This window comes from Pseudopodoces humilis, chromosome 1, assembly GCF_049639895.1.
Source record: "Pseudopodoces humilis isolate 2021_Gansu_Grassland_sample_001 chromosome 1, ASM4963989v1, whole genome shotgun sequence".
Classification (NCBI taxonomy): Eukaryota; Metazoa; Chordata; class Aves; order Passeriformes; family Paridae; genus Pseudopodoces; species Pseudopodoces humilis.
This window is the reverse complement of record NC_142200.1, coordinates 94,406,137-94,429,159: the sequence shown is the minus strand read 5'-3', so window position 1 is coordinate 94,429,159 and position 23,023 is coordinate 94,406,137. Positions and strand designations below refer to the sequence as shown.

General features: G+C 41.3%; 1 protein-coding gene across 5 annotated transcripts in view; it reads right to left on the bottom strand.

Moving 5' to 3' along the window:
* Positions 1 to 23,023, bottom strand: part of NFATC1 (nuclear factor of activated T cells 1) — a 110,224-nt gene that overhangs the window by 13,664 nt on the left and 73,537 nt on the right. For 2 of the 5 annotated variants that reach the window (XM_014254562.2, XM_014254561.2), the window contains exon 9: positions 17,856 to 18,542. In XM_014254562.2, the coding sequence (XP_014110037.2) occupies positions 17,856 to 18,542 (687 nt within the window). Of the gene's footprint in view, positions 1 to 17,855; positions 18,543 to 23,023 lie in introns of those variants that run through there. The other 3 variants (XM_014254563.2, XM_014254565.2, XM_014254566.2) reach the window with 3 other exon arrangements.

The following is a 23,023-nucleotide window of genomic DNA, read 5'->3' as shown; positions in this document are numbered from 1 at the left end:
TGGAAAATCCACACAACTACACATTGCTTGAAGGGGCAGGCAGGTCCCCTCTCCCTGGGAAGCTCAGCCAGGACATGCAGACCACAGGACCTAGCTGTGGGCATGCAGATGTGCAACATCTGGCTCTCCCTTCAGAAGCATCCTTGCAACAAGAGCAGCCCAACAAGGGTCAGCTCTTGCTGAAGATCCTGTGAACCAAAAGCTTTTCAGTCTTGAGCTTTGGGGACATCAAGGACATTCCACTGATGAGATAAAAGAAAAAAAATGCAACAAAGGTTTTGATGAAAGGCCATGCAAATTGATTGTTGTTTGCTCCACAGAACAGCCTTTCTGGTGCACCACACCTTTTGTAAAACATAGTTCCATGAAACAAATTATTATCTCCAGTAGCTTCCGTCTACTCACATTTCTGAAATGCTTTCATTCTGGACTGTTTTGGGAGGAAACATTAAAAAGAATGGAAACCTGGCAATTCATCAGATGGAAACCTTTGTTTCCATTTTACAGAATAAGAAAAAAAAAAAAGAAGAGAGAATTATAAAAAGAATACCCAACATTAACTGCTAGGTAGAGGAATGAAAGATAAGCAGAGGTCAGGGACTGGGAGCACTGGTGTGCTGCATGCGTTTGTCTGCTCCTGGATGTGGTTCTAAAGGGTGGGTCAGGTCTGTGTTTGCTGTTCTCATTCAAACCCACATAAACACCTAGCTAGAAACTGGGTTTTGACAGATGAAAATTCTATTTTCTTAAAACTAACAAAATAAAAACCTTGAAAACTTTTTTACAAAGCATGGACGAAAGGCTCTCCTGCTCAAGACACAGAGCAAATATTTACAGGTGCTGGGGAGACACCATTTCCTCCCTTTAGGCTTCAACCTGGTGTCTGCCACATGATTTTATCCATTCAATGAATTTTTTTTTTCCAGACATCTGCCAAGAGGAAATAACTTTGCTGTACTGGGAGTCTGGGAATCCTAGAAAACAATCTTAAATCCATAAAATAATTGAAGTGCAGTTTTACTGAGCTGTTCAGTTCGATTCTGATTTTTACTACAATGTCAACAAGAGTTTAATTTGTTTTAAAGTTTAGGTTCTTAAATCTGAGTGATATACGGTAGTTTACAGCTTGCTGGCAACAGCTACTGTGGAAAAAAAAAATGGAAAGTGCATATAAAGGCGGTTCTAACTTTGACATTGTGAAAGCAGGGAGCAGTGCCAAGAGCAGCAAACAGCATGGCTTTCCCAATCCTGGCTGGCTTTAGGGACTGCTTGCTATTGACATCAGTCGCTATGGGATACATTTCCCTGCCCTAACAAATCTCATCTGGAGCCTGTAATTAAAAAATAAATGTCTCAAAGTGTAATTTCTTTCCCTAAAACATTTACAGATGTTAACTAGATTGCTAATAGTGTGAGATGTCTGTGGGTGGACATCTTCCTCATCTGCTGTGTCAAAGGGGACAATTTATTTATTAAAACCAGTCCTAAAGATAGTAATTTTTCTGCATGCATCTTTGTGTATGGGGGTGGTGGTGTCTTCTTCTCTAAACTGCTTGCTGAATGAACGATTTGGAGGTGTTTTTCTTTATAGGTTTTTTTTTTCCTTTTCTTTTCTTTCAGAAGTCATCTCCCAATTCAGCCTGATTTAAAAGGTACTCACAGTGACTAAAAATGTCTTTCCAAAGCAGATTAAGAAGTATCATGTCTGAGCTGTAAAATTATAATAAAAATAACAGAGCTAATATAGAGTAATAATAATAATAAATAAATAAATAATAAGAATAAGAATAAGAATAGGAATAAGAATAAGAATAAGAATAAGAATAAGAATAAGAATAAGAATAAGAATAAGAATAAGAATAAGAATAAGAATAAGAATAAGAATAGAAACAGTGATGTAAGTTTCCTGCTCCAGTGACTTTCCACCAGTGTCTTTGGCTGGCAGCCCTTGGTAAGTGCTGCTAAAATCATTTACAGGAGCTGCTGGATGGCCATGGAAGCTGATCTGCTTCAGGTGCACACCAGACACGTGAGGGGGAGAACATGAAAAAGGGATGAGAAACATATGTCTCTGGGGAGGCAAGAAGCGGTTTTCTTGGCTGTTGGAGAGGGTGGCAGCCCCAGCTCTGCCATGGAATGCTGCTCCCAGCCTCATCCCACATGGCCCTGTAGAGCATCTCCTTGGTACCCCGCAGGAGGTGATGCCCAGACGCACAGCCCAGACACAATTCTCTGCTTGGGTCTTTCCCTCCACCAACTCCCCCCGCTCTTGCTTTTCATTTTCTTTCTTCAAGCAGCTTTGATTGGAGCCAGAGCCTGGGGTAAATCAGAGGAATTTCTAGATTTTTCTGAGTGCTGTGAGCTCTCGCTGTTTTCCGATACCTACTTCCTGCCATATCTAAAATAACAGCAGCTGCAGGGGCCTGATAGAGAAGAGCTCCAGGGGAGAAATTCTCACAAATGGGGTGGAAAAAAAAAAAAAAAAAAAGAAAGAAAAAGAAAGAAAAAGAAAAAGAAAAAAAAGACTTATTAGGGAGATGATAACACAGAGAACCAGCATCAGATTCATTGTTGGAGTTGATAGGCTGTGGATGTTGTTGTCAGAAGCAAACAAATCCTGTAAAATGGCCATGGGAATGATAAGTCTCCATGTTTTCTGGGATAACAGAGGTAGCTTTACAGCACTTGTTCTATTGTATGGAGTATCATGCCTCGATTAGCTAATGTCTCTGAGGGCCAGATAAGTGAGGATGAATGTCCTGCCCGAGAAGCTTTCATGCTTTCTCTGTGGTGTGGCTATCTATGGAGAGCTGCAACAGAAATCTTCGTACACAAACAGAAGGCCCCCTCTTTAGAGAAAAACATCACAGAAAATGGAAAATTGTTGAAATTACATTGTTTTCCATGGAGAACACATGGTGCAGTGTTGTCATTGTCTCGTTACAGACCACATGAACGAGTACAGCCACTAAAGAGACTTCCAAAATGGTCCCACAAAGGGACCTTATATATTTGTATGTGAACAACTGCAGGAGAAGAATGTCTCTGTACTACTGGCATAAAGGGGCACACTCAAACAAAATATACTTATGCACCATTCAGCATGCAAGAATACATTGAGATCTCCTTGAGATCCCTTGCAACCAACACACACATTGCTTTTAAAATATCAGCACATCCAAACAACCAAAGTGAGCGTGCTTGAAACACTGCCAATCGGTGAAATACAGGTAGAATTTCAGGTTATTGTATGTGTCATTACCCTAACATATTAATGTAATTCTACAGTTATTCTGGGAGCTGTAACTTGTGTCTGCATCAAGTTTTGGGTCCTGAGACTTTCACCCAATGTTAGAGATTTTCAATCTCTCAAATCAATGAATTATTTCTTTTCAACACAGGACTTTTTAAAAGAGTATTAAATTAAGGTTATCATGATTGTGAATTGGAGCCTGATCCAAAGAGCACAGGAGACAACTGAAGACTTCCTACTTGCATCAAAATGCATCAAGCTCTTATAAAGCACAGACAGACATCTGGAAAGGTAGTCTACAAATATGCAATGTACTGGTCTGATGGCTTGGCAGGAAAAAATACCAGTCACTATATTGTAAACAGTCTATTTTGTTCATTATTGCCGAAAGATCGTTTGAAATGTTTTAATGCTGATACGCAAAAGAGGCAAGAGGATGAGTTCCATTATTTTGCCTGAATTTTGAAGCACACAAGACTTCCCTGAGGTCGGCAGACTTCTTATTTCCACCACTCAAACAGAACAAGAACATTTCTGTGTTTACTTCAGTGTGCTGGTTTTAGTGCATATGCATGTGGGTACAGTGTGATCCTAGAGCCCTACCCACTTCCCAGGGAATAGTGGAAAACCATGCACAGGGTTTTAGTAGCAGAATGTAGTTTTTCTTTTCTAGATTTTAAACCAATTCTCTAGAACTAAGTATCTTTGCTTCACTTGAGTACACAGCACAGCTGCCAATTTTTAGTTGTTAAAACAAGATCATGTTAAGGTACTTAGTTCTTCCCATCTTCAAAAGAGACTCTTTAAGATATGAACCATATTTGGTTCATATTCAGGTAATTAAACAAACTGGCCAAGTTTAGACACTAGATAATATTCTGGCAAAAAAATCATAAAACTGAAACTAGCTAAGCCTTTTTTTGTTTTGTTTTTTTTTAATAAGTCACCCTTGACAATACAAAGAGAGTGAATTTGTATTCCTGTACAAGTAGAAGTAGTTAGAAAATATGAGGCATTGCCTAATCCTGTTTTAAGCACTGTTATGGCTGTGCTGCATTACATATGCTTATAGAGCAGTACATTTATAGTAAACTGGGTAAGGAATTTGGGAGTAGGATTAACGAGCTTTCCTTTCACACTAGACTAGATCAGATCACAGCAGGAGTTCAATCTGCAACAATTCCTGACTTTTGTTAAGAAAATCGAGCATAGTGAAGGTCGCAGACAGTCTAAAGAGCAGCATGGCAATTATTTACTGACATGAGACTGGAAAGAATATCACATGGAGCACAACTTGGACTTTAGACACGTAGGAAAGAATGGTTCATTTTATGCCACTAATCACAGCCAAGGATTAAGATATTTTGGAAAAGCCCTATTATTTCTCATTCTGCAAGCCCGGATTTCATTACTGGTAAATCATGAAGTTTATGAAGTCCATTCATACAAATTGATTTCCTCTCCTGATTTCCATTGGCATGTGAGACAGATACATAACAGAAAGAAAAGTTTGCAAAGGAAAAGCAGAAGAAAAAGATACACAGAAATGTCTGGTAGTACTTAAAAGCAAGGTAATCTCGAGTAAGAATGAAGCTAGAAGAATTGTCCCTGCAGCTAATACATTCATTCTTAAATAAATCCGTTTTGGGTCTGAACAGGTAGAAATCAGTGCAGCTGCACTACAATTAGATGGATCTATGCTGACTTACTCCAGTTGCCTCTATCAAAAATATGCAAAGGTAGGTTCTCCCATTCGTAAGATTTTCATTTTGCAGCAGCAATGTAAAATCTAGATGTCTTTCCCATATTACGAGAAATATTCCCACCTACACATCTCAGCAAAGAATTCTTACAATCATTTTAGTGTCACAAGATGTGGGGCTTTCCCCCCTTCAGTGGTGCTTCCCCCCAATGAAAGTTTTTCATATGAAATGTAAATCTGTCTTCAGACAACTTTCTGAACACAGCTATTTTTCCAAAAATAGGCACAGGGAGGTGGTGGTCACATCCCTCAGGGGATCATGCACAACAGAAAGCATGTTACAGCCTCATCTGGCGTCACAAGCATCTGCCAGCTCCTCCCTGAAGCAGGCTCTTAACTGACAGCAGAGGAACTGTGTTGGTTGCTGCAGAAATCCAGATTTTATTGTCAGAGAAACTATAATAATAGCCCTGAAACATCAGGTGTACATCTGGCTGACCTCTGGCTGGCTGACCAAATGTTTTTAGGGTCACAACTCACACCACGAGATGTAAACAGTCTTGTCTTATCTTATCTATCCCCTTCCTCACTAAAATAAATGACAGTAGATTTGCCGCAAATTTCAAAAGCAGATTTTTTTCCTGAATATTCATCTAACAACCAAAGAAAAGGTCCATCCATTTGTAGATTCCTTGGCAGGAAATTTGGCATCTCTATCGAACTCTGCTCACTTTTCATACACTCCCCTGTGCTGAGTGCTTGAATCCAAAATATTCCTTATAATAATAAAGTCTGCCCTACAGTTAGCTAATGGTACTGTTATGCAAGGGCAGGCCTTGGCTCCAGCAAAGTAATTCATGGCAGCAGAAGGTGCTGTGGTTTAAGATGGTGATGTTCCCCATGACAAAATTCAGTGGAAGGGGAGGGATTACAGAGGAGTTTTCTCTTCTGCTTTAGCAGATGATTTTTTGTTTTTTTATTTTTTTTCAGAAGTAGCCAAGTGATTTTGGTCTGGAAACACTTAAAATTTTTTGATGAGACACCATTCAGTCCAGGTGCTTTTCCTAAGATAATATTAAATATAGCTTTGGAAATTTCAGCAGATGTTCTGATTTCTTCTAGTTCAAAATTTCTTTTGCTACTACTTTGTCTTTATGTAAAGAGCTGACTCTAATTGATTCTTTAATACAGTGATTCATAATCTGTTGTGAATCTTCTGTTAATTTACTTGAGAGTCTGTTAGTATTTTCCCTGATTTAACACATCCTGTTTTAGAACATACATCAAAGTTGATGGAAAAAATTTTCATGGCACTTGGATCACATCCTAAATGTAACTTGAATGCCATCTTTCAAAAGTTGCAAAGTAAGGGGATTTCCTGTTTTATTCTTCAGTTTATATCTCTGAAAGTGAGATTTTACAAATCCTCAACTGCCTTTTCAAGGTCTGATCACTTCTACTCCTTCTAGCACTATTTTTTCTGGGTAGTTACAGCTGGGGAAAATCAATAATAAATTTGTATTTTTCTCATTTTTACTGAATTCCCTGTTACACTCTAAGCCTTAAAACTGATATGAAAATTTCTCACTAAGTTCAGGTGATGAGACTATATTTATTCTAAGACTGCTTCCCACCCCCTTCCTTTTCACCATATTTCTGAAGGGGTTTTGGTTTCCCTATGGGAGCTTTCTTCACCCAGTGGCATCTCTGAAGCCTTTTCCTTGCCCCTTAGAAAACCTGTTTATAGAATACAGAAATAAGCTATGGGGTTATTTGAAGGCCCTGCCCTAGGGGAGCTGACCAACAAACCTTTCCACCTGCAGGCTATGCAGCCATCTCACTGCAGATCAATACAGACAGAAAGGCTCCTCTACCCTCTCTCCTTGGATCTATATAAGTTTAAGGAGCACAATGCTCATTTCATCATCTCCTCTCCTTTTTCTCTATACTTAAATTATTTTGGGGCAAAGTGAGGTGTTCTTTAGACACACTTTTCCATGGCAGTCAAATCCTGGGCTCTTACTACTCATATGTACCATTTCACTTTTAGACAAACTCCTCTCTCTCACACCCACGCTCATCCTTTCCCCTCTTCTTCCAGAATTTATCTATGCTTTTTTTTTTTTTTTTTAATGGGTGTGTTATATTTAACCTTCCTTTCATTTCTCTTTTTCTCAGGCCTTCTTTCACTCTAATTACGCCATCAGGTAGTTTCACAGCCATACTCGAAGTCTGAAACTTTAAAATGCTTGCTGACTGTGACAGCTTCATGAGACAGCTTCTATGTTGTTTGCTTTGCTAAGTTTCCCAAATAGAGTAAATGTATAAACACACATTTACTTGTCACAAAGGGCCCCATCCCCTCATCCCTTCCAACGTGCTGAATCCTTTGCAGCCCATGCAGAGCCCCAGCTTTGACCGAGGGTCTTGGTGTCTTGCAGCACAGATCTGCCTCTGCCAGCAAACACACACCAATTAAGCTGAGGGCTGCAGCTATCTCTGGAATTGTGCGTTAGCTACTAAAATAGCACCAAGAAGCTGCTTTCACATTAGCATGTCCTTCTGGCAAACCTTTCCTTAACTTCAGCACTGCTGGTTCCTCTTTAAGGCTTTAGTTTACCATTGAAACAGCATGAAATATCTGGGATATCAGACTGTGAAAAGATGACCCTGAACCCTCTAACCCCAAAGACCATGGTCACCCATATCTCTACAGCTCTGACTATGTGCTGAACAGGGCAGAAATCAGAAGTTTTGTAACAATGGAGGTTTGCAGGTTCCTACCAAGTGGTGACAGCTCATCCAGCTGTGAGTGAGTGGTTTAAATAGATGGTAGTGTGCTTTTCTGGCCTGTAAAAGTCCAATACAGGTTTTCAGAAACAGTCGGAGAATTCCTGGGATGTTTTCTGAAGAAGCCATTGCCCCTGGGCTTGTCTGCTGAGGCAAAAAGCATAGTCTCTCTGTAGCTGATGGCACTTTCTGCCCTAGAATCAGCTTTGCTTCTTTTTCTTTTGTAATGAGGTCTTCCCTCATCCTAACATACTCCCTGTGGAGAAGAAAAAAAACAAGAAAAAATGCCTGAGAACTCTTTCAAAGTTACCCAGGAGCTCAGGGTCTGGAATAGAACAGCCATCTCCATTTCTGGTGGCCCTTCCAGAGAGATCTTGTGCAGTGTCTGGCTGAGGTACAACTTGGCAAAACTTGGATTCATTACAACACTCTGCAAAGCTAGATTTGTGTGGCATCAAATCTAGCAAATTCAGGGAGCTCTAGCCTTTGATTGCTGGGGTCCATGCAGTGGTTAACAGCTAATAAGTCAGGGAAGTTTCTCAAAACAGAGTGTTACTGAAAGAAACCAGAACCAGTTTCTCTTCTTATATGGCAATTCCATACAAAGTCACATTAGATTGAGAAGAACATTTGAACCTCCCAGTACTACTGACCCAAAGACAGTACTGTAAGAAGAAGATGCCTGGAGAAGTTGTTAATGCCTTGTGCAGAAGGTCTGAGGTGAAAGGCCTCAAGCCAATAGCTGAGTACAAGTGCAGCCTGGAGCTTGGTGGAACACAGTCATCACAGAGGAAAAAAACAACTGATAGCAAAGAGATTACCAGTCATTTCAGTCTTCCAAAAGAATAACTGGATAGCAAAAGCTCAGATGCCAGCGCTAGTGATAATCACAGCTCAGAGGTGAGCAGCAGTATGGAGCTGCAATGGTCAGGAACTGACGGTGCACAACACAACCTCCAAGGGATGGGCTTCTCCACCTGACCTCATGTTTCTAAAAGGCTTTACTCAACAGGCACCTGCAGGACTTTCAGAAAAGTCAGTCACGAGTACAAGAGACTTAGATCATTCTTGCCCATCACAACTACAACGATTAAAATAATTTTAACACAAAGTCTTACAGACTTATAGACTTCAGACACTTTATCTGTGTATGTATTTGCATATGCAGGATAGAAATAAAGGTTAAAAGAAATATTCTTCAGTTTGTTATTTTTGGAGGCTTCTCTTGTGATCCAAAATAGAAATTTTTCTACTTCTTAAGTTATCTGCAGAAGATTTTGCTTATGAGGTAACACCAAAATATATATTTTCCCTGAAGCATTAGAAAAGGAACCAATTGCTGCTCCCAGGATATCAAAATGGATTCATAATATCTACAGCAATACCTATTCTGCAACCCAAAGGCTATCACAAGAGTTATGAGATGGAGCAGATCTTTGGCCCTAGCTCCCACAGAAATCTATCATCAAAAGCAATCTAGACAGCACAGACATGAATAGTAAAATTTTGTCTTCTGCATTCTCTGCAGCAGTTTGGCTGCAGGAGAGTCAAAATGAAGGAGAGAAATCATGTTTTAGTTGTGCAAAGGAAAGGCAAGTGAGGAATATTCTTGCATTTACATGATGCTTAGATAATGAGCTATGACTACCTAAGGATCAAAGAATTAATCCACTAATTATGGATTTGGATAGCCTCTAGCATTGCTTTTTCAAGACTGTTCGTTCCAGTGCTCACACAGCAATTTATGTGCTCAGGAACAATACTGTTTGGGAGTTTGGACACACTTGCAGCACCATCTCACTCAGCTTTCTGCTACTTGTCTTGCAGTAGGGTTTCATGGTGTGCAAAATGTAGAAGACCTAGAAGTGAAGCCTGTAAAGGAGACAGAGGGCTGGTCCAGCTCCCTGGTTTGCTGCCAAACCCAGCCAGGCCGGCCAGCGAGGAACAGGACTGCAGTTTTCCTACTGTATTTCTTACTCACTGATTGTTCCCAAGTATTTTCAATGCCCAGGCTTTGCAGACTTCCTCAGTGACAGAGGAGGAGGGGAACATTTTGAGGGTCTGCTTTTTTTCATAAGCTTCCTCCCAGCCTGGTGATAAGCCTGTTGTGGAAGCTGTGCCCCCTTTGGTTGCAATCACCATCAGCTCCTCAGAGAGGAGGAAAGACCTGGAGCCAGGTTATCAAGCAGCCTGCTCTCTGCAGTGATGGTCAAGCCACTATCAGGCCCCTGACCAGCCCCCAGCTGTCCTGCAGACATAGATGAAACAATGAGTGGTGCCGTGCAGAAATCTGCTTGGGAAAACTCCCTTTCTGCCTGTCTATCAGGGACCAGGCTTCCATGAATGCAGCTATTATGTGTGCTTTAACTACCAGCCACGCTCTTGGTCCTGTTCCCAACGAACCCAAAGGGAACGGTGTTATTGACTTAAGTGGGAGCAGAGGCAGGCCCTCCACAGCTTGGGGATCCAGCAGCTCGCCAGTGCCTCTCCACAAGCGCTGTACGTGAAGTCAGGGAGGCTGCTCCCTCTGACATGGATGTGTTTGCTGGGCTGAGCTGCCAGCCCAGCTCTGCGGAGGTGCTGTGGGGGCCTGTGCTGTATTCTGCTCCCTTGAGAAGAGGGGCCTGCTACCACAACTTCCCCACAAATGTTTTGACAAGAATGGGGTTCAGGACACAAGAGCACAGAGGCCAAGGCACGAGGCCACACCTAAGCAGCTAATATTGCTCAGCTCAGCAGAAACGATTCAAACAAACAACATATTCCTAAAATAATTTGCATCGGAACAAAGCTTTCTCACGAAGCTTGTGCTTCTGCAAGCCACGTATTTTCCTTGGCACTGCTCCAGGCTTAAAAGCAGATGTAAATGTTAGCAAGGCTCAGATACAGCAACTTCTTCTCTCCTGACTGCCAGGGAAAACTTACAGAAAATAACCAACAAAACCTTTACCATTTGAAATGGCAACACCAACAGCCATTGATGTAGAAATGGAAGAATGAATCTGGCATGGGAATGAGAAGCGACTTCTTCCAAGCTGCTCTCAGCTGGAAAGAGGGGGAGCAATGCAGCTTCAGACAAACACTTAATAACTCCAAGTGTTAACGTGAAGGTGTGTGTGCAGATGCAAATCAGCCAGAGGCTGCTTTTTCAACACTGCTTTCTGCAGCTTTCCCGTCGCTTGGTCAGCCTCCTGCTCCCTCCACCAGTGTCTGGCATCACTGAATGGGGCTGGAGCCACTAAGGACTTCTCTGAAGGGACAGGACATTTTCTTGAAAGCCTGAGACTCAAGGACCTCCCTGGAAATGTAAGTGCTGACGCTGAAAGAAAGCAAAGTTCCCTACTATATTTCACAGCATACCACAGCTAAGAGGTAGGCAGGTCTGCTCTGTGGGCAACTGCACACCTGGGGCTGCAGAAAACCAGGAAAGACACCTACTCTGGTCATCTGTGCTTCTGGGGGCTTTCTTCTGGCAGGCCTCCTGGGAGACCCAATTCATCAAACCTGCTAGCAACAGCAAAACGCATTCCCGTGGGTGTGTGGTTTCGTGTAACAGGATCCCCCTCCAACCCAGACGTGCAAGTCCACCGAAGGTCTGACTCGAACGCATTACTTCAGCCCTCCCTTACTCATCGCCTACAGCCCAAGCCCCAAATGTTAGCGACTCAGCATGTTTTATCACAGTAGCATGTACACTTTCAATCATCATTAGACACGAGGAGGGTCTAGGCTCAGGCACCATGCCAGGTTAAGTAAAACTTTCCATGAGGAAAGCTATTTGTTTTCTCCCAGAGCTGCGAGGCTTGGCCAAAAGGGAGGAAGGGGAAAGCTCGCCCAAGCCAAAAGTGTAGACAGTGTTACTGGACTTTGCAGACTACCTGCATGTTGTTCTAATGACATTGGGACTACTGGAAATCACTGGGTGAACTCAGGAGTTTTCAAATGCATAACTGTGGCAGAAGCAGACTAAACTTAACGCCTCAAGAGCCAATCGCTTTAATCATGAGGCTGAGATGTATGAAAAAGGATACATTTCAGCGAAAGAGTAATTCTGTCTGCTATGGTTCCTGTTCAAATAAACTATATCACCAAACCACGTGCATTTCCAGAATACAGAGAAGTAAAAAAAAAAAGGACATATGGTTTAGGCGCAAGAAAACTTTCATATATACTGTATAGGAGATATATGGACTTGTCAGACATCTAATGGCTCAACACTGTAAGCAATTCATGGGAATGACATTAGCAATAGCTCATATTACATCCAGGAGTTACAGCTTTTACTGCAAAAGTTGTATTTAAAAGAGGCATGTTTAAAATGAAATGGCTGGCAGGACTGCAGCTTTCAGTAACACTTTACCTGTGGTTTTGCCACTTTTACATACTTATTGGGGGCTTAATACTCCCAATTTACCTTTTCAGAGTAAAAAACTAGTTGCAATGAGTGCATTCATTGGCATGGTGCTATAAAACTCACAGCTGTGCAAAGACAATCACAAGAACAAAAGCCTCCTTGTTTTAAAAAAGATGATTATGTGGTTCTGATACTTTCTGCTAGCCACATATCCAAACATCAGATACCTTTGTTTATGGCCTGTGTATTTTCATCTTACTGTGTAAAGATTTATAGATCTGATCAAGTCAAGATCAGGATAGAGACCTTTATGAAAGCATTCATGTGGAAAGGAGGAGGCTGAATTAATATACAAAACTTCAGTCAGGAGATCTGTCTTTCAGATACTGTAATTTCAGTTCTGGCTCCTACAGAGGACTCAGGACATTCTGAGTCTGTATTTTTTTTCAACAGCATATGGAACCCTGGCCTCCTGACCACTAATGGGAGTGTGCTCCTGATTTTAACAAAGCTGCCACTGCATCTCAAAAGTTGAGATTAGAAGCCAGGCCTTCAGTACTCAAGCACTGAATAATCAACTACCTTGATTAAAGAATCTTCCAGGATGCTGATTTGCTTTCAATTAAAAACTACTTTTGTAAAGTTTTGTGCATTAATATAACAAATGAGATCACAGAATGTACAGTATATGTTGAAATCTGCTGAGAATATAAGTCATACATTTTTTCCTGCTGGTAACAATGTGTTTCCCCCTTGCTTTTTCAAAATAGCTTCCTTTTCATCTGTAATGAAAACTACATTCTAACAGCAGGAAATAACTTCACAAATGAGTGTCATTCTGCTGCAGGTAAAACATCTAATAGCTCGTGGGAGTGCCAGTTACAACCTAAAAAGTACTTTTGGCATCCTCCATCCTGGTGAAAGACTTGGAGCTCAGTTCTGTGTTCCACACAGGCTACACTAGGTCCAGAAAAGGGAAATGGGGATGAGGAAGGTGATTTCAAGTCACCTACAGCATGTCCTGTTGTGAGCATGGCCAGTTCCCAGCTGTCTGGACATTGGGAAAGCTGTGTGAACTTCCACTCTCCTACCTCTGGCTTCAGGTTTCTTCTACCACTAAGAAAAGCAGTTAAAATTCTGAAAAATTGTCTGAGCTGCCCTAGTCAACAGAAAAGGAGGATTAGTTCAAGAGCAGATGAGCACAGCTTTTGACCCAAGTACTAGTCAGGTAACTGCGGAGAGAAGCACACTAAAAATATAAAGATGTCAAAGAAATAAATTAGGTAAATTTTCACATCTGGTTAAAGGGACCTGGAAAAATTCTCATCAGCTTGTAGCTTCCCCAAACTATCCATCTCTTTGGGCAATACTAATTCCACTTCATGTCTCAAAGGGCTGTGTAGAAGACACATCAATACCTAAATAACATGTATTTTCTTAAAAGAAATTACAGCATGGACAGATCACAAGCCTGCCTGCCTAATGATTTTCCATGAGCTTTAGCTCCCTAGCACCTCACACTCCTCCCAGGTTAGATCTGAAAGGCAAACATCACTTTAACATTCACTGCCTATGGCAGGAGTGGCACACATACATGGAGACACCGTCAGACCCAGCATCACCTACCAGGGTGCCCCAGTGTCCTGCAGGTATTTGCAAGAGCTCCTGGTGCAGAGGACACTTCCTCCTGCAAAGGACCATGGACTCTTGCAGAGGACCAAAACCAGGCATAAATGTCACAATTTCAACCACTTTTTATCAAATTTTCCTGTGAAAGCAGCAAAGGCAGTCAGCCATAATCTTTGCTAAGAGGCTGAACTCAAAATGATTTGAAACGGGTGCTGGTATCCAAGCCAGATACCTTTCAGTATCAAGAGCATAGCCATAATATATCAGGTATCACTTTACAGCGTGAGTTTTAAATGCGTTCTATATGTGGAATCACATATTCACATACTGAAATGGGCAGCACATTTAATGAGTAGCCCAGGTGGCTACTGTAGATTTTGATTTAAAATAAGATTGCCAAGACCAGAACTTACTTGCCAAAATGGAATTCTCTTTGTGTGCTCTCTTTGTATTTCTTCAGCTACCTGCCTTTACCAAAGCAGAAAAATGTCATATAAAGGACCTCTATTTATATAAATTCTTCGATTGTTTATTTCCATCTATACTTTGCAGTGTAAATGGTCTATATTTGGACATATTCCAGAAGTAAAGGAATGAATATTACTTTGAACCCATAAGATGAAACCAAAAGATTTCTGCTTATACTGGTACAAAACTGCTCTATGTATATTAGATACATAAATCAATTGGTAAACAAGCAACTAAAATTTTATCAGTTATAATCTGGGAATATCAATTGGGTATTTTATTTTTCTGGTAGTCCCCTAAATATGTTAGATGTCAATACCTCACACTTCTTAAATAATTTTAGATAAAACTGGAGGTATTAAATAGCTACGAGATACTATGAAGATATACATATTAAAATGAGTGATGCTTTGAGAATTTAATTTTTAATGTCATTAAAATAACTTTACTAATCAGGTATGAGGAAAAGAGTTGTTATACTTGGAGCAGCAGGCAAGGAAAGCAGTTAGAGACACAAGACCTGTCTCAGGCTTTCATATTGTTCACAAGTGCAACAGATATTCCACCCACTCTTCCAACAAGAAGAACACTTATAGGTGGATATACTAGTAATTAAAAATGGTGATAACTTCAAAAAGCTCCTATTTTACCTATTTGTACCTATTTGGTACGAGCCACTGGCCAAAACTCACGGTCCCTTGTTCCACTGCTATGGTCAGAGGTGTGAATGAAACAGCACCAGGCACCAGGGTGCTGCATACGTGCTTTGCCTTTCCCATGCTGATCTCAGTGAGCAGCACCCCCTGTGACACCAGGAGCAATCACTAGTGGTTTCCAGGCAGTCACCAGAGTGGCCAAACTACCCTTTGAGACCATGCAACGTCTTCCTTCCATAATTGACAGGTGAGCACGAGAAGGGGATTTTTAACCAAAACAGGATGAGTGACTGGGCAGTTGCTGGGGAGGATAAGATCACATCAGAAGTAGCTTCAATTCACACCTGACCTGGCCTATTGGTGGGCTTCTGCCACCCAGAGTGACCCTGTAGCACCCCTCGACCCACAGCACCAGGCTTCTTGCCCTCCTCTCAAGGGCTGGATCTAGCTACTGGACGTGATTCCACGAGCTGACCTAACAGAAAACTATGTGGATTTTGCTATTTTGGGCAGGCTAATTTTCCATTAGCCTGCTCTGCTGCTCCATAATCAATTGATATGACTCGAAGAAAGCAGCAAGAACATGTGACAGAGCAAGATGGATTGTGGCCACCCTTTCCATAGGAGCCTGCAGTTTCATCAGATTAAATGTAATGTGAAACCAATGTCTGCAGTAGTGGTGAAAATGCTGCCTTCATGAAATGCATACAGCACACACCTAAACAGGCTTCCAGCCTGACTCACAGCTTCATGCTCCTGTGCTGCGTGTCTGAAGCATGCTAGAGCTCTGCATGGTTTGAATAGGGTGTTTTGGCCAGCAGAAATCCAACAAGAAACACTTCCTGCCTTTAGCCCCTCGTCCAGATACTGAGGCAAATATGAAGTGGGTAGTAGTCCAGTTCAGATATACATAGAGTGGATGACCTTTTCTTTGGGCAGTGAGATAAGGTTTAGAAAGGAAAAGGCAGCTCATGTGGGTTGAGCTCCATCAGTGTGACACCTGAGACAAACCTAAAGATCATTTTAGCCATTTCTGATTGACCCCTTTAGAGGGAATTGGTGATATTTAATTCACTGAACTACAAGGGCTTAGGTTTCTTCCTATTACATGCTGTTACCAGGACTGTTACCTCTTTCTTGGTCTACAGATCTTGTGGTCAGCCACTGATTCTGAAAGCCTGCTGAATGCTGAAGGGAAGTATATCTGGATTTGGCTAGCTGAAGAGATCTTCAAAGTCAACCTCAAGTATCAGTGCAGATGTACATCGTGGTTTCTACAATTAGTTCTGATCATCTGTTAGAAGACTGGTGTGCATGTTTGTCCAGAGGAGAGTGATGGAACAGAGATGAGGTTAAAGGCTAAACCATTTACACTTCGTCAGAGAGAATGAGCATTGATGAAAATGCTAAAACCGCTCTCTCAGACCACATGGCATCCAAGTTCCTCTGTTCCTCCATGAGAAAACTAAAGCAGACATGTCTGAGGAGCTTCATTCACCCTTCATCCCTGAGAAACAGTCCCATCTCTCCAGTAGGGACCAGCCAAAAGCAGCTTTTATGGTTCTGTCAGAGAAGGGGTTGATGGATTTTTGAGAGGTCAGGCAGGAAGGCTGCCCTTTTCTTGCTCTTTTTTACAAAAGACAGCTATACACTAGGTTTAGATTGATCTAAACTCCCCTCCTTAAATTTGTTTTTTTCTCAAACCCAAAACTCTGGCGTGTCTTTTTTTGGTTTGTGTACATTTCCCATTTAGCTTGTTGAAATCATGCTCCTTGCAGCATGGGTAAGTGATAAAAATGCACACTGTGTGAAGAAAACCTTGTCAAAAAGATGTGCTGTGCAAAACTAGTGACCTTATTTCCTAATTAGGAGAAGTTCCCTAGACCTCTCTATCATGCAACCAATAACAACTTCTGTTAAGAAAAGTAATTTTCCTAGAGTTGAAAAGCAAAGAGATGCTACTCAGGCTCCAGAACATTAATTTGCAATCCTAATTCAGTGAGTAGCATGCTGTTTACAATAGAATGACAAAATGTCCTTTTTTAAAAGAAACAGTGCAATGAATTGTCCCTAAATTCTCCCTGAAGGACAATAACGTTCAGATGTTCCTTGGCACCAATTAGTTTCAATGCAGCCGTTTAAGTGGCATTTCTTCATCAACTAGCATGGTATGTTATATAAAGTTATGTCATGGTATGTTATATAAAGTTATGTGGTTATTGGAAGGGATTTCACATTAAAGTAAGGGTCCAGAATACTACTATGATACTTAGCAGCAAATGCTAATCACAGTTCATCAGTCGCAATTGGTGACATCACCAAATTCCATATTATCCCCTTTTATTCCATTCAACTAATAAATATTTGGAAACTAGGGTCTTACAAGTTTATCACAGCATTTCAACTTCCAGTGCTGCATGTAGAATATATGTACATACAGGATCTTACAAAACCAGAAAAATAAAAAAAAATAGGAAAAGCAGCAGCAAGGCCACAATAAAAACAGGGGAAAAAAAAGGTAGTCTTAACATCAAACAGACTGAAAAGCAATGCTGAAAGATATGCCTCCATTTTTAATCTGAAGCTTCTCAACTGAAGTAGAGCAGTTTAACATTTAGTTTGAGTGAACAGATTTGCACATCCGACGTTTCACTGCATTATGAGTGGAACAATGTTAAATATGTTTTCACTGCAGCTCCACAGGTCACTGGCATGGGCATAAGCCAAGAACATAGTTAAGATTATTACAACATAGCTATTGGTTATGCAGCTAGAGCTCTATGCTAACCAACAACATTTAATGCTTAGATAATGTGTTTTCATTATTGCAAATGAAATGAAAGGGCCCTTTCCTGTATAAAGACAATCCAAGCAAAGTCCACACTTTTCCACCAGACTATTAACGGAACCTTTTTTCCACCAGGATTCAAAAGAAGGGGAAGTTAAGGGAACTCACTGATAGAGCAACATGGTGAACGCAAACCTGTGCTGTGGAAGACTTACCATCATCCAGGTACATCTGGTCCAATTCCTCAGGTTCTCGCTTGATCGTTACAGGAATAGGGGCCAAATTATGATTACTTTCCTCATGCAACTCTGGCAATGACAGTGGTTGGGTTGTTGGAGACTCATTTCTGTGAACCTTCGGCAGTTGCTGCTGCTGTTGACCCATTATGGATGAGTGAGTTGGACTGCAGGACTGCAAATAGGTTGGCTCTTGGGTAACAGATGGAACTGGAGAAGAGGGACTGTTGGGATAGAGTGTTTGTTGATAACCAAGGGGACAGCTACTGCTCAGATGTTGACTCACCTGCGGCTGCAGCATGACGTGAGATGATTGCTCGGGGGGGCTTGGGTGCACAACTATAGACCTTGGCACTTCCTGTATGGTGGGGACACCTCCAGGGGGCTGCTGAAGTCCGAGGTGACTGTGGCCCGGGTTGGGGATGCACTTGTAAGGAGAGGACGAAAGGTCGTGCAGCTTGGGACTTGCGTTGGGAGAAGGTGACATCACAGCGTTTCTCTGCTGACAGGAGGCAAAGCCGGCCACGAGGCACGAACCAGGATCAGGGGGCATCATGATCTGCTGACTGTAGTACGGTTTAGAGAGAGGGCTTAAGCCTTGGTTCATTGGTCCACAGGTTTGAGCAGGCTCATAGTCATCTGTGGGTTCTGTTTTTATAATTGGAACTGTTAAAAGAAAAAAGGTTTTAAATAAACATGAGTTGCGTATTGGTATGATCAAGTTGGCTTGTGGCTAGGATACCCTTTGCAAAACAAACAACGTCGTGAATAAGACTCTGTGTGTCTTTTGCCTAGTTCTCCCACCCTATAAAAAAAAATGAATGAGTCATCAGCACAAGAAAGTCACAGCTGGTTCTAATATTGAAAAGGACTATTTTCTTTGGACTCTCCTCCAGCACTAATGTGCTATAAAAATCTGTTTGCAAATAGCTGTGCTTCAGTGGAAGCTTTGGACCCAAGGGCTCCATGGATTTGTAGTAATCAAGGCAAGAATTTTAACTTGGATAGACTACTGCATTTCTACAGCTACCGATGGCCCATTTGATAAATGTCTGTACACGCAGTAAACTGGAGCATAATCAGGTAGAGATGGGGCTTTTAGAGTTCAATGAAAATAAAGCTGTAAAGGTACACGACCAAGTGCTACATACAAGGAGTTTTCAACTATGAGGATATTTTGGAAAGAGTAGGATCTGATTTGTTTAGGTTTTTTATATAATTGCATTTGATTTTTGCCAATGCCAGCTCCTAACAAATGTTAGTCAGTCTCTGGCTACCAAGGCAAACTGATTCCTGTTCTAGACCTCTGCTTGCTCTACTCAGTGTCCCAAATGATACCCTAATTGAGCTGTCATGTCTATAAAAAGTACCGCAATGTGGACAGAAATGATTGTTAGTGAGCATCAACTCAGTCATGACAAATGCAGACCTGCTTTCTCAAATCAGAGAAGAAAGACCCTTTCTCAAATCAAAGTGTTTTTTCAACATTTGCTTTCTCTCTCAAATTAAAGAAAGGTACCTTTGAAGCCTCTCCTACAACAGATGCAGTGCACAGGTAAAACTGACCCACTTTGTCTATCAAGAAAATTACAAGTAATAGGGCCAAGCTAGACTGTAGATGTATTTTTTTTCCTAGACACATGCAACTCTAATGCACACGATCAAGTATGGATGCACAGTGGCATTTATCTTCTTTCTAAAAAATTTCTGGTGACAGCAGAGAATATTTTTCATAATATTCTAATAATCAACCCATTGTGGCATGAAGTTAATAATGGAACATCTTTTCACAACTCAGCTCAGATACATGTGTGTTGCACGAGTGTCTCTGACTGTATTTTTATTTGCATGTGTTTCACAAAACCCTTACACATTGTCCAGCCATTTATTATGTTTGTGTATGAGTCTTTTTGAGCCCCTTAAAACACACGTGTCCATCTGTACATATAAAACCTCTTTTAACACTCATAGATTTTGTTGGTGGTGAATGCACTTCACTACCCTTGTTTTACAGTCCCCCAGCCCCTTGTAAATTTTGTTCCTTTTATGTTCTTTTACATGTAGATGCTTGCAACACTTGTTTCAAGATTTCTAGCACCCTAGTAAAAACAGGTCTATATATGTAACAGATGCACAGGTGCTGCTCAAGACAAATACTCTAGGTGTGATGGACTGCCATTTGATTTCTCATAATCTTATTTTCACCAGCTTGTGTGATGCACACTGGCTAGCAGGGCTACTAATGCACTTGGTTGCAGAGAAGCAGATTCCAAGTTCAGTGACAGCTTTACAAAACCACTATCACACCCTTTAGGAAAATGCAAGATTGAAGAAACGCACCTAGATAAACACAACAACTCAGATATTGTAAGAAAATACCTTTAACAAGTTCCTGAGCTAGCAAATATTCTCACGTGTTTTATATTAGGTTCACTGTGCTAGCACTAACCACAGCACAGCTGGAAATATGATGGTTGTTGAACACTGAATTTTCCCAATATATCACTGTTATAGAAACACCTGTGCTAAATAATTTCAAGCTCAACCACTGGCAATTACAACTCCAATAAACCCTGGAGTTGTCTGACTTGTTATAACCTAGGGAAAGGTTATAGCCCTGGTGGCAGGCAGGCTGGAGGCTTTACAGAAGGCAGGCTCCTGATCTCAGGCTGGCTTTCCATTGCAGCCCTTCAGCAGAACACCTTTGCTACCTGGTGCACCAAACACTTTTTTGTCACTTCAGTGTGAGTTTTTCTTTACAAAAGTAATGCCATGGGGTCCATTTAGAGGTCTGATTAGTGGTCATGAATACTATGAATCTCTTTTTGTGTGTAGCTACACTGAAATACACACACTGCAGCCACCACAGAGGACCACCAGTAAGTCCTGCTCTGCACCAGAAGAAGGACTGATGGGTGGGAGGGACTCTATTCCACACCTGTTAGTCCAAAAAAGTCACTTGGAGATGGTGACAGCAACCAAAGACACTGGTGGCTACAAATTCAGAGGGAAAACAAAGACTGGTCAGGGCAAGTCAGAGTTGTTTTGCTTTGAACTACTACTTACGGGCATTAGTTATTTAATGTAATGGGAAACAAATTGTCTTTAAATGGACAAATGCTACCTGCACTTATGCTTAGAGTTGCCTGAACTTGTTCAACTGTAATGTCTGTGTTATCTTTTTTAATGTATTTTTTCAACACAGTAAAAAAAGTCAGCCCTTACTCGATGTGATATACTTTTGTTTGTATGTGAATCTCATCACTAGAATAAGTATCACACTGGAAGACAGGAAAAGTATTCCTGCTGAAATGGTGAAGGGATTTGTATCTGGCTTTTCTGTGTTTTGCTAGCTGCATAGCCATTAACCCTGTGCAGAGTGAGTGCAAGCATCATACAGACTGGGATAGCAGCCACTCAACCCCCTTTGAAAAACTGCAAACATCTTCATGAGGGACCAGTTGGATAGTGAAGGTCTGTAGGATTTTTCTTTCTTTCTATGAGAAACCATTACCAGTGATCCAGGTGATCTGGAACCAGTCCCGTAAAGCTGAGCATGTCAAAAGAAACACAAGACATTAACATTCCCCCTTCCAGCCAGATCCCAACTTTAGTATTTTACTAAAATAAAATTTTACTACAGTAAGTATATTTATGAGTAACTGTAGTACTTGACTTGTGGAGGACACAATACCACAAATTGCTACATTACATCAGTTAATGGTTTATTTATGCTACTCTGTCCCATTACCTGCTTATCCCCAGCCTATGCATCTTCAACAAAAAGAGTAACAAAGGCCAAAAATCTTTGCAAATGTTTGTATTTGCAAACTCAACCCAAACTGCCTGTGGGTCAGATCTGGTCATTCTGAAAACGCTCTGATTTGTGTCAAAAGTTGGTGTAAATCACCTCATACTCTTTTTTTGAAAGGGCAACTGTTTTCTTCCACGTTTCAAAGGACTTTAGAGGCACAAAGTAAGAGCTAAGGGTATTTCAAGGCACACCTCCCCAGCCCAATGCAGAAACAGGCTGTAACTTACTTGCTGGCTACCCACTCACTATCACAGTGTCTTATGGTGCTACTCAAACACTGTAATGAGGCTACAAGGAACTAACACACCCTCACCCACTGTCTCACTGACTTCTGGGGAACTGAGATGCTCAGCTGGGGTGAACAACTGCACCTGACTTAGAACAGGATACAAACCTTAGTACCTGCCTTCACCGTTTTCTCCTAGCTAGGAAAACATAGAATACCCTGACTTGGAAGGGACCCTCAAGGATCAAGTCCAAATCAAGGCCCTACACAGGAGAACGCTGGGCAGTTCACAGGGGAACCCCTTGCACGAGACAACACGGTGGACAGGACTGGCCAGGTGGGTACTTGTGTTACCACTTACTTACTGACTCATGCTTGACAAACTGCAAGTCTTTATAAATCCAAGATCAAAAAACAGGTTTTGAGCCCTGTTATACATCCCCATGGAGGCATGGTAAGCTAGCTGTCATAACACACATCCGTTTCCATTTTCACTGACTTCCACAAGCGGGTATATCACACAGGGAGATGCAATGTGACATAGACAGTACTGCTAATTTTCTCAGGATTAATATCTAACAGAGAACGGTATTAACCTAACCACTTCTGGCTCAAATATTTCAAATCTTGAATGACTTGGTATAACCCTGCCAGCTAAAAGAGAAACTCCTAGTCAGTCACACAGCAGGCCTGGGCTGGCAATTAACTGCAAAGCCCTACAGCTGTTCAGAACCTGTGAGCACTTCCAGCGGAAACAGTCACTTCTTAAATCCAGCAGAGATTAGAACCAAATAGAACAATCGTTCTGTCTCAGAACTGCTCCGTGGTGCTGAGGTAGCACCCAGCCTTGCAGACTCTCAGCTGACTAGAAAGAAAAACTAACTGTGACTGAATTTGCCATACGCTGAGTTTTGCCTATAATAAACTGCATCAATGAAGCCAGAATTTGTGAAATTGTAAACACAAGAGATGATACTCTTTCTACGTATGCTCAGACTCAGAAGCAACATTATTCATTTAAGAGTGTTGAAGATCTGGCCCTTGTCCTAAAAAGGAAAAAAAAGAATCAAAGTTTGGTTCAGTGCAATTTTAAATGCCTGTTATTTC